Raw genomic sequence first — 12,803 nt, 5'->3', positions numbered from 1 at the left:
TTAAGGCAGCAGCAGGCACCTCGGTTGTTGGAGTGCTACGTGTAGCGCTGTCAAGGGATAACTGGAAAAGTGTCTTGAATTCACTAGAATTTCACTAGAGACATCGATAGTGAGATTGAAAAAGCTATTAGGCTATAATATTTGATTTATTTATTGTAACTGCAGAAAGTTGGTAGAATTCCATATTGAATTGTTGGGTAAAATATCCAAAATAAAACATGGTTATTGGATTGAATTCTACTTTTATTTACATATATGATATGTAACGCGTTTCGTCTTATTAAGACATTATCAAACACTAAAAAATATCATTAAAATGTAACTTTGTTTTGAAATCACTATAAATATTTTATTATAACTTAATTATGTTTACCGGTTTCGAAGCTAACCGCTTCTTTATCAAGACTGATTTATACTTGAGAAAGAAGCGGTTAGCTTCGAAGCCGGTAGACATTATAATTAAGTTATAGTAAAATATTTATATTGATTTTAAAACAAAGTTACATTTTAATTGTAAAATGAAAATCACAAAGTTAGTGCTTCAAATATAAATTATTTACTTTTATTACACTCCCATTATTTTACATTCTATATCATCTATATACAATCTTATATGTATTAATTTTATTAGCAGCCCTTGGTCAGAATTTAACCCTTATGGAAAACGAGGGATAACTGTTTAAAAGTGAAGTTACTGCATAAAATAAAAAATTCTAATGGATACTGCCATATAAAAGAGAAAATAATAATAATAATAATAATAATTCATTTTATAATTAAAATAAAAATATTTTAATTATAAAATGAAAATCACAAAGTCAGTGCTTCAAATATAAATTATACTCAAAAGTATTTAAGCTACAAAATTCTGTGGAAACGAATATTTTAAAGGATTATGAGATATATCGTTATAAGCTTGAGAGCACTATAAAAAATCGGGTATTTAATTGTATATATTACATTTTTGGATACATGATTGGCACATTCATAAAAAGACGGATGCCATAATGGGTAATATTAATATCCATACTCCATTTTCCGCCATGTTAACGCACAGGTATCGAACCAACGGCTTTCATATCCTCTTAGTCATGAGATAATCAAACTAAATACTGTATCCAAAGAGTACCACACAGTAGTAACTATCAGCTTCAAAACTATACTTAAAATTATTTGTACAAGACCATGTGGTCATGTTACATAGTATTTCCGCTCTGTACGTGTGAATATAGTCTCTGCGGTTCAATTTTTGAATATATTAGTACTTTATTTTATGTTAAATGGTTCAACAAGAAATTTTAACTTTTTTTCTGTAGCGCAGCTGTTTGTAATCTTTGATTATTTTTTTTTTAAACATGACATGAGCCAGATGTTCCCGTAGTACAATCACGGCATCTATCATTAAAACTGAAAACTAAACTATGTACAAGTGTATATGTATGTGATTTTCGTGTTTGTGTGTATATAATTCTCATAGTTACATTAAGGGTAAAAAAAATACATTTTGATAATATAATAATAATAATAAAACCCTTATCCGCACCCAGTGGTGCATAGGGCACTGCTTTATATAAACGCGGTGTTATTTTGATCGTTTAAACATGAAGGAAAGGTGATCATCCCTCCGCTTCAGGTACCAGTTCAGGGTTATATTGAATAAATATTAAATCACTTATATTTATTTGACCCCTCCTGGGAATCGAACCCGGGACCTCCAGAACGGTAGCCGAGCGTGCTGACCATTACATTACGGGGGTGGACATTTTGATATGATTTTTATAATTACAACATTTTGAGTGTGTCCAAATACTTGTTTCACAAATTTGGAATATCTCCAATCATTATGAATTATTTTATGTAAAAAAATAAAAATAACTAACCTTAAGGTCCCTTTTTAACGACGTTCACTTGTGATCCGGTACTTCCGTGTAAGTCTAAACAAAAAAATGTTTCGCTTAACGAATAAGATTCTGGAACGAACTATGCTCGTTTTGAGAGGTTCCACTGTATTACTTTTATTCTAGATTCATATTCAAAACAACAATTTCTATAAAACCCAATCGATTATAAATATGTCAATTTTTTATATACATTTACTCAAATACTGCCATTTATCACGAGGATTTTTCCTAATATTTAACATTTCATATTATTTTTTGACATCTCATCAAAGATGGACAAGAATATGGAAGCTGGGCATTTACGGGGCTGACGACCGTCATGAGCTGGTTTAAGTGATAACTTTACACACGTGTAACATTCACCAATTCTACCCATTATTGACAACCACACTACTCAAATTCTTGGAAGTTCTATATATATATGAACCAATTTTGAAACATTGTTCTTGAATCACTAGAACTTCACTAGAGACATCTATTGGTGAGATGTCAAAAAATAATTTTAAAAAATAACTCCTGTAATGTAAGTATTTGGACACACTCAAAATGTTGTAAATTTTACATTTCGTTCTGGAATATTAAATTCAATTCTTTTTTTACATAATAACAAAAGAGATGATAAAAAATAAAAGCTAATTAGGTACTGTAATTCAACAATAGATAATCATAGACTAGAGTTAAATATGTATATCAAGGGGGGATCTCAAATTGATACCTGGCAACACACGCCACAGTGGAAACTTCTCTTTTTCAAATGACGTGACACTTTGACTTCCGGTCACGAGTTTTATCGCTTCCGGCAAACGGTAAATCAAAACACCCCAAATTAGTGGGGATGCAATTCAACTGAACAAGTACCTACCCAAAATAGGGTTCAAGCTTTGCTTTTACCCTCATTTACACCTTATGGCACTGCATATGATTAATGCAATGCTATCTTGATCGTAAATTCAATACTAGGTGGTCTAAGTCACGCTTCGTAAAATTTCAAATTAAGTACCATTTGAGTATGTTCTAATAACTATATCATAATGGAATAATCGGCGGGTATGTGTGAGGAGATACACGATTGTGGAAGAGGAGAAGATTTTTTACAAAGACAATTTTATGTAGCGTTTTATTCTTTCTGCGTACCCCTGCTGTGAAGCGACGTGATGGTTAGGTAGTCAGTTAATTATTTCCACTTCTGAATCTTGGATTTCCTCAAAATACTCGTAAAAATTAGCAGTGTACAAGTTACACAAACTAGTATGAAGATGTGCGTAAAATGACGTCCAGCCCTCAGCGCAGCCGGACGCTTAATGAATTATATTATTGCTAGTAAGGCCTTAAGTGTCGGACAAACCTTAGCGTGTTACTATGCCTCTAAAGCGAAGCGCTAATCATCTCCTTTTATGTTATCAAAATCAAAATTTATCCGCGTCAGTCAAATTTTCATTTTGTGTAATTATATTTCATAACAGTCACGATTCTAAAAATAAAATAAAAAATCTTATTTTTTACTTTATCCGGTTTTCATTTTAACTTATTCCGCTTTTTGTCATCTCGGACATATGTCTGTCATGAAATGTAGCATTTTGACGTGAAAAAGACATACTGTATAATTATTTTGATTATTAAATAGTCGAGTGGGTACGTATTTGCCGCGGAACATGCGTGTCATGGGGTCAAATAACGATAGGGGAAGAAGTGCTGGCATGTTACCTATATGATTTATTTATTAATTTATTTTAAAAATATATTACGTACAAAGTCACATATATAATTCCCCATGAGCAATTTCCATTAGGTACTGATTTTCGGACATAGGATTAAGGTCAATAAGACTGAAACACAAATAAGAAAGTAACTTTGTATTACACAAGTGTTTTATATTTATTTGTATTTAAATCATCGTGTTAGTCTACAGAGATAATCCATAATCAATAAATAATAACTAACGAACTAACTAACTAATATTACACAAGTATAATAACTTTGTATTACACGAGTGTTTTATTTTATATGTATTTAAATCATCGTGTTATTCTATAGAGATAATCTATAATCAATAAATAATATTATCATTTATAAGGAATTTAATAGAGATATAATGGATTTTGATGGTACGTTTTTCATCCCTTTTAGATTATAATTAATAGGGGTAATTAGGCTGTTATGTTTATTTACGTGTGGCAATTTATAAGCTGCATACGTCTTCATTTTATACCCTATAATTAAGTTAAACGCCCATTACGGTTACACCGCTTACAGAAGGAGGAAGAGCGATTACCGCCGTTACTAATTTATCAGCCGTGAATTGAATAAGCCCATCACTATCCCTCATGAACGTTAATTTTACCTACAAACATGTAAATATTTAAACTATAATGTGACTTTTATGTATTAATTTTAAATCAAACACAGATTTTTTGAGTCTACTAAGTTGTATTTTATTGACAAAAACACATAAAAATTATATTGTGACAATTGTTTCGCCTTGTTAGGGCATTATCAAACGAATGTGAAGATCAAATGGACTACGGTCCTTATGTAGCTATACAATTCTAAGTGACAGTTTTAACACGTGCAGCAATAATTTATGGGAGACATCAGTAGCTAATGGGGGATGTAGGTATGTACCCTTATATTTATTTTCTGGGAAAGGAAGAATTTATTGACATGGCAATATTTTAGAGAATTAATATTTTAAAGCTTAATACAATTGTTGGTAATATTATTTTTTAAGAATTTATATATGTAGATGTAATTATTAGTTTATCAATAACGCATCATGCAATCGTTTACATAGAGAGAGATGATGTACAACAATAGTCTATTTAAATATGTTTAGCAGTAGACTGCAATGTGACTTTTATTTTCCATATTATTTTTTTGATATCTCATCAAAGATGAAGAAGAATATGGAAGTCTGGCCATTTATGGGGCTTACGACCGTCATAGGCTGGTTTAAGTGATCACTTTACACACGTGTAACATTCATCAATTGTACCCATTATTGACAACCCCACTACTCAAATTCTTGAAATACTACGAAAATAACTCCTATAATCGGAGATAATCCGGATCTGTGAACAAGTATTTGGACACACTCAAAATTCTCTGTTAAATAACTACAACTAATAAATTTAATACGTATTTAAAATTGAATAATATTTTTTACTTAAAAATATAAAAGAAATTGGTTACAAATCATTTAGAAAAATAAAAATAAAATACTTCCTAGAACTAAAACGTCTTAATCTTACATTGCTTCTCAAAATTTCTTCATCATTTGATAATCGAAGTCGAGCAATTGTTCAAATATTATTTATATGTACGTAATGTATAAAAAATATTTGTACGGCCTACTTATTACTGCGCAAACATGTTATTATCTCATAGCAAAAACCAATAAAACAATCAAATGCTTCGTGAAATAATATTTTGGTGACGCGATCACTTGAAATAATATGAATTTTCATTTTGTAGATACTAATACACACTGTTCTCTTTGTGTGTGTAGGATTCACGCGCGGCTCACGTTTATACTCACTTTGAGACAAGCGAGTATAAACGCGAGTCGTGGAGAGGACTAAGGCTGAAATTAGACTCGCAAATTATATATTAATACATGAAATTTAATTATGTCTTTTTTTTGAGTCGTGGAGAGGACTAAAGCTGAAATTACTCGCAAATTATATATTAATAATAATAATAATAAAACCCTTATCCGCACCCCAATGGTGCATAGGGCACTACTTCATATAAACGCAGTGTTATCTTGATCGTTTACACATGACGGAAAGGTGATCAGCCTTCCGCTTCAGGTACCAGTCCAGGGTAATATTGAATAAATATTACAGTGAAAAAATCACTTAAATTTATTTGACCCCCCCCTGGGAATCGAACCCGGGACCTCCAGAACGGTAGCCGAGCGTGCTGACAAATAAACTACGGAGGCGGACATTATTATATATTAATACATGAAATTTAATTATGTCTTTTTTTATTCATCACACAGTGACATATACTTTATCAAGACTTTAAGGCAGGGGCGTGCCTTCCATATAAGCAGAAAAGCAGTGTCAATCCTAAATTACCCGCGTGACATATAAAAACGCTAACAGTACCTACCCTACCTTACTAAGAAGTACCAGCTTACCTTACTACATACCTCTACTGCCTACCCTAGTACAAAGTATGCAGCTTGCCTTACTATCTGCCTCTAATGCCTAAGGGTATACTTTTTAATAACGCAATGATACTTTTAAGCCATTTGATTAATTGTAATCAGCGATACGCGCCTAGCGCGTATTCCGCATATTGAGAAATATTAGTAGCATGCACCTGGCACGTTGCACCCAACGTGTTAATACAACAAGTAAAATTGGACTTTGTCAACATGATCTTATATTTTCTAATGTTTTATTTCAGAAGCCCATGGAGTTGCAGAAGCGTCTGGAAGAAGTTCGACTCTTGGAGTCCAGGAAGTCAGCCCGACTGGCTGACCAAGATACCGACTTTGCCAGGCTGGCAGACATGGCGGGGGATCGCAAAAAGGGACTGGCCACACACAGTATAGATATGCCGCTACCAGTGTTCAAGTGAGTACCTTTTTTCAACAGCAAAAATGTATTTAACTGGATTATACGAATGTTTAGATACAGGTTTTAATGAATTATCCTATTCTCTCTACTGCCTAACAAATGATTAGTTTAGACCAGTTATAACGATTAGTTTGTTTTTTTTTTCATTTTTTTTATTTATTTCAATACATATTACATACATAAGTCATATATACATATAATATTCCCGATGAGTAATTTCTATTTCTCATTTTGGGACATGGGATTAAGGTTAACAAGACTGGAACACAAATAATAAAGTAACAAAAAAGTTTTTTTTTAAATAACCAAAACTAATACATGGCAAAATATAAAAAAACAATAAACAGGTATAATAAATAGCCATAAGAAGCATATTTAAAAGGAATAAATGAGAAAAACATAAGGTAAAAAGCATATTTAAAATAAACAAATGAGAAAATATCAAAAATCGTTAAATCGTTTGTATATTTTCTCCCTCCAATTTAATCACATGGAAGCACTTTTGAGTTCGTATCTTACGAAAACGGCGCCATTACATACTACAGCCTCCTTCTTGTGTCCAGAATTGAACAAAAGCTCCTCCCTCTTGGACTTCCACAGTTGTCTGTTGGGCGCGACTCTCTTCCAGTGCAGGCCCGCAACTTTTTTAATGTCATCGAACCATCTTGTCTGGAGCCTACACGTGCTTCTGCGTCCTGTTCTAGACTTTTTTCGTCCTCAGTTCTCATCTCTTTCTCTCTCTGGTCTCAATCCTGCGGATTGGTCTGAAGCAACAGATGACATCTCTTTCGCCATTCTCGCTTATTTTCGGAAGTCCTCTTCAACTCCTCATACGTCGAGCAGCCCATGTCCTCATCTATCCTCAGCAATACGTGCTACGTAATTATTAAAATTATTATTAATTTTTAAAAATGGAAAAAGTACGGGAGTATCATCCATGCGCAGAAAATTTTAATTGAATTCGCATATGCTATATTACAGAATAGTACATTCTTGATATAATAGATTTTTACAGAAGTTTATTTCAAATTATTTTAAATTTGTTGCAAGTGTAATGTTCTGGAAACCGCAAATTCGGCGAGGTAATTTTATCAAAAATAAATAACTCCATCGGTCACTATTTTAAAATGCAGTCGGCATTTCTTAATCAGTCATGGCTCCTTTTTTGCATCCAGTGCACCGTGTAATCGATTATTTATGTCGGTGCAGCCTTTGTCTAGTCGGTCGCTAATTTGACTCCTAAGGCCATAACATCAATAAAATGCAGCGAAAAATCACGCCAAATCAAATAAAAAAAAACATCAAAAAATTGGGACATCCTCGTGAAGATTAAAAATATCATTGATCTCATTTTGTAATGTTTAATGACAAATCAAAGAGGTTTTTTTTTCATTAGCTTATTTGCTGTACGTGTGTTTGGTAGGCAGAAATGATAGAATACCATAAATGACTTCTCTGTATTGCTAGGAAATAAGTCAAATGCGTCACATACCATGGTTCATTCCAGATCTCGTTCAGTACAAAATGGCTCACTCATTCCTTGCTATTTCCAAACAGTCTCTCGTATTCTTTGTTTTATGTGCAATGAAGCAATGGACCATCTCAATCGATATGATAAATAAGCTATAAGTAAAACAGAATTTGTTCCTTTCGTATTTTATTCATCCAAGAAACACCTGTATCCTTGAAAATGTATATAATCAAGTATTGTCTTTCTTCAGGGAACTAATCTAGCTATTATATCTGGTTCAAATACCAAAAAGTAAGTGCAAAAGCAGGAACCTAATGGATTCAATTTCTTCTTTTAACAAGGACATTATATTCAAATTCAGTGCATGAGTCGTTTCATTACACGGCATTAATATCATGGATAAAATGTATCGTTTTAATACTCACTATATTACAAATTGAATACGTTGACTGCATCCTTTGTACGGGTAAATTGATTGGCTTTCCTCCGCGTTCGGTACACTCGCAGTGACTAGCAATTTTTGAATAAAGGTATACGGTATACGGTAATTCAAAATGTAGTAAATGATCGTGGAAGCATAAAATTGAACAATCACAAAAAAATATTACAGTTTTTGCCATTCAGCTTCTTGATAATATGACGTTTATATGAAAGATTTGCAGTTACACATCGGATACTGCATGTTTCGATAACGTTGAAAAATAAATGCTTTTAAATTTCCTTTTATATTTGATTTACGGGTTAATTTCATGGTTACTTTTGTCCATACATGCAGAGAATTAGCGTTTCTTTTGGGTTTTTGACATTTACTTAATATATGTCCTAAAATTAACCTATTGGGTTTCATTTCTCGTGTTACGTCACAAACAATCATCTCATTTCCTCTCTTTCTTTTATGGCCTTTCACCCTACAATACCAGGGTTTTGCCGGTGTTTAGTTATGTTAATTCGATAACCATTTGTACGAGTAGACTTAGAAAAGTCTGTAGTAATATGTCTGTAGCACAATCGTTGCAACAGGTATAACCATCAGTAGGTTGGTCCTGTATATTACTACTACTACTACTACTACTACCATCAAGCCGTTTCTCCGCAGGGGTAGGCAGAGAGGATGGAACGCCACACTCTTCTGTCCTGACATACACTCCTCGCCTCCTTTACATCCATACATATAGTCTTACATGCCCTGCGATTACGCAGACTTTTGACACCGACAGATTTTAGGTTCTGATTGATCTGATCGTGCCAAATCTTTTTCGGTTGTCCTCGTTCTGTTTTCCCTCTCACATTCGCCACATATATTTTCTTGATCATTCTCTCGTTATCCATTTGCTCCACATGACCATACCACCATATTCCATATTGGAACATAACATTATACAATCGATGCTGACGCTGTCTTTGATAATTACCAGGAACATCCAAACAAATTTTTAAAATATCGATCATATTCAATACAATATTTAATAGTTTTTTAACCCTTGCTACAATTTACAGTAACTGTTTACTAGACTTGCTGACACGTTCCCAGATAAAACTAAGCTGTAAAAAAGACGTCCATGGTTAACTTCGTTACACCGATATCGATAAACTACAATCCATGACGTCTATCAGTCTGTGACGTGTTTGGTGTGTGGTTTCACCTTCAGTGATTAATATCCGAGTTACGGCTGTGCAAAGTCTAGTCAACTCTAGCAGGCAGATTACGACATTTAGACTATGCAGTTTTATGGCCGGTTATCTATTAAACTCTTCTTATATCAAGCTTTAAAAAAGTCATTAATGCTAATTATGCCTTTCAAATACTAAGCAAATAGCATCTCCATTTTGTGTAGCATAAAATCAGTATTTGACTATTATTTATGAATACTTTTGCGTCTTTTTCATTTATCGTAAGTAAGTTTTCTTTGTAGCGTTTCTTTTTGTATTATTACTATTTTTTTTAATTTAATTTCTTCTTCTCCATTATTGTTGATATATTAAGAGACTTCTATAATTTTAAAATCTGGGCTAAAGTAGAAATTAAGGCGGGTAATTTTTAGTACATTCTATTTTAAATAGGTTTGTATCACAAGTATAATATTTCTAAGACTATAATTTAATGTATTTTTATACACTTTGTATTTGGTATCTGACCTAATATTTTCAATAGATTTTATTCTGACGAATGAAATCAATTATAATAGCCAGTTCATTGTACCTACTGAATACGATTGTCAGAACAGAAACCAACCTTCATTGTGCTTATTAGTAGTCAATAATAATATCACAATAGGCGATAACTTTGTTCTCTCTTTTGATGTTTATAACAAGGTAGCTTATTATTAAAAGGTATTTTGTGATAATCTATGCTAAGTACATTTTTATCTGATTGTTTATCGATTTCAATCGATATGAGCTCGTGCTAAATTAATTTTTCCTTGAGGCAAAAATAATACGTTTTCAAGGGATTTATTTCAGAATTTATTTGTGCAATCGTTTCACAATTTTATCGCTACAAAATGGCAGGCTTTGACGAGTTCGGTATGAATCTGAACGTTTTCGCAATCATTGACATATTTGCATTTATCCTTCCGTGTCATAAATTTGCCATTTTCTAAACGATCTATTGTCAGTAATAGTTGATAAAATCGTAAAGTTCACCAGGAAAGACTTCACATAGCGTTCTATTTACCGAATCTTTTGTTGCAATGCACTTTATGACTTCATTTTGTTTGCATTACTCAAATTTGATTTGGTCGTAACTTTTCCCCGTCGCCGGGCGGCCATGTTGGCTTTCTAAACGTCAGTTTTGCATCGTAACTCGTCTATGATTATTTCGAACGCCGCACTTGCTCCAGTTCCATAGACAAAATTAATGTACATAAACTATCCGTTGATGCGAATAGCGCGCGTTTCACTTTTATGTAACGTTTTTTACAGTTAAGAACCGCATGTAATTTTCTGGAAATTATTCAATTATCATAAGTAAAGGCATTTTCTTACTCGAGCACTTCTACGATCGCTAGTGTGAAATTACACCCATATTTATTCAATTAGTTTTTCTTGATTCTCGGTAAATCATTACGGTTCGACACCATTTCAAATTATCATACGAATCAAACCTAACAAGTGCGTCGTATGAATATTTTAACCTAGTTTCACTTTTCATCAATTCATTCGGCAGTCATTTTTAATTTAAAAAATATCCTTCGGTCCATTTGTAATTTTAAAATTTACTTGGGAAATACCAATTTTTTAAAAATCTACTGTGTTTACACGTGTTTCGATGCATTTCGCATCATTTTCAAACACCATATGTGAAGCTTAGTTTAAATTTTAGAGTTGTGCCTTGCCCTATAACTAAATAATGAAAATAATAGAATTATTGAAAAGTAGGCAGTTCAAAAATCAAAATATATATATTCTAAAAAATAATCTAATTCCAATAAAAAAAAAATGTGTGCGGAGAAACGATTGGCTCCTCGTGTAGCCGGTGTCGTAGTGAATTCTATATTTGCGAGTAATTTTTTTATTTATTTTTTATTTCCTTAAGTATGGAACTAATGCAACTTTAGAGACCCGTTTGATATTTTTTTATATGAAGCCGTGATAGCATCATGTTTAATATAACATTCTAAATAATTTCTTAGACTATATTATTTCGGTCAATTGTTTGCGGTCACATTTCCTAGTATATTGCAATGTCAATCGATTAAAAAAACTGAATTACCAAATTGCCGGTCACAAAATTACTTGGCCGTTGCTTTTCGATACGGCACATATTAAAACAACGACCAAAATGAAATACAAACGAAAGTGAACGCCACCAAATGCAAGATTAATGGCGAATTGTATAGAACAGTTACGAGCAGGCATGCGTAACCTTTCCTAGGTTTGGAACCAAATTATCATTCCATCTCCGAGTCAAGGGTTGAACTAGATTATTAAACATAATAAAGTAATATCAATAGAAAATTGGACGCTGTTGTTTATTTCTGTTGTTTTTAGCAACACAAATTGTGCTGCTAAAAATACCAATGATTTTTCTTGCAAATGCAAGTAAATTTGTATATTTGTGAGTTTTTTTTAATTACCTAACGTCCAAGTGACCAAGGTGTAATATTTATACGTGGAAATGTAAATAAATATTCTACAAATACACCTACATATCGTTCACTCCTTTCAAGAACGTCATAAATCAAAAATCGACAATTTTCAGTTGTGCATATTTTCGGAATGCCCAAAAAATGTACTATATCCCAGCAAAAGCCGCATATTTTTAACTCAATATTTAACCGCTACAGGGCAGAAAGTGTTGTTTTTGCATTTTGAAGAAAATGTATTGTTTAATTATTTTTTTAAATATACTAAATGTTTTTCAAATAGAGAAAAAACTTCAGGTTTCACCTAAAAATATCTGTTGCACAGTAAAAAGTTCAATAAGTGGCTTGATATTTATTTTAAAAACATTGTACTATATTATTTAACTTTAAAAACGTTCTCCTGAAAAATCAAGTTTTTTGATTTATGACGTTCTTGAAAGGAGTGAGCGATATGTTATATATTACACACATGGTAAAGTTTTCGTTTTTTTTACGATTTCTTCATTCAGACTTACTTTTTTTGTTTTTTTTTTATTACCTAACGTCCAAGTGACTCTTAAATCTAGCTACGGCTTATGCAACACCGCTTATCATGACCCTACTCAGGGTTCAACTTTTTAAGTATTATAGCCTATGCCTACTCGTGAGTGGATTTACTCTTTACGTTTAAAGTAACATGTAATTCATGAGTGAAAATTCTAGGCAAAAACACTCGCCGTATATATATTTGTGTATACTTCGCCGAGATGATTGAGGG

The 12,803-nt window shown here is 32.5% G+C and overlaps 1 protein-coding gene and 1 long non-coding RNA gene across 3 annotated transcripts in view; one reads left to right on the top strand and one right to left on the bottom strand.

Annotated features, from left to right (window-relative positions):
* Window positions 1-12,803, top strand: part of Glut4EF (Glucose transporter 4 enhancer factor) — a 273,282-nt gene that overhangs the window by 134,231 nt on the left and 126,248 nt on the right. For both annotated transcript variants that reach the window (XM_088263083.1, XM_088263084.1), the window contains exon 2: window positions 6,318-6,487. In XM_088263083.1, coding sequence (XP_088119209.1) covers window positions 6,318-6,487 — 170 coding nt within the window. The remainder of the gene's footprint in view (window positions 1-6,317; window positions 6,488-12,803) is intronic.
* LOC148307584 (uncharacterized) overlaps window positions 1-12,803 on the bottom strand; it is a 145,015-nt gene that overhangs the window by 23,567 nt on the left and 108,645 nt on the right. The window contains exon 2 of the long non-coding RNA XR_015837808.1: window positions 1,881-1,934. This is a non-coding gene — a long non-coding RNA (uncharacterized LOC148307584). The remainder of the gene's footprint in view (window positions 1-1,880; window positions 1,935-12,803) is intronic.

The sequence above is a fragment of the Brachycentrus maculatus genome, unplaced genomic scaffold (assembly GCF_059751285.1).
Source record: "Brachycentrus maculatus isolate JH-2025_06_01 unplaced genomic scaffold, ASM5975128v1 h1tg000196l, whole genome shotgun sequence".
NCBI classification, from domain to species: domain Eukaryota; kingdom Metazoa; phylum Arthropoda; class Insecta; order Trichoptera; family Brachycentridae; genus Brachycentrus; species Brachycentrus maculatus.
The sequence above is the reverse complement of the archived record's forward strand: the minus strand, read 5'-3'. Positions and strand labels throughout refer to the sequence as shown.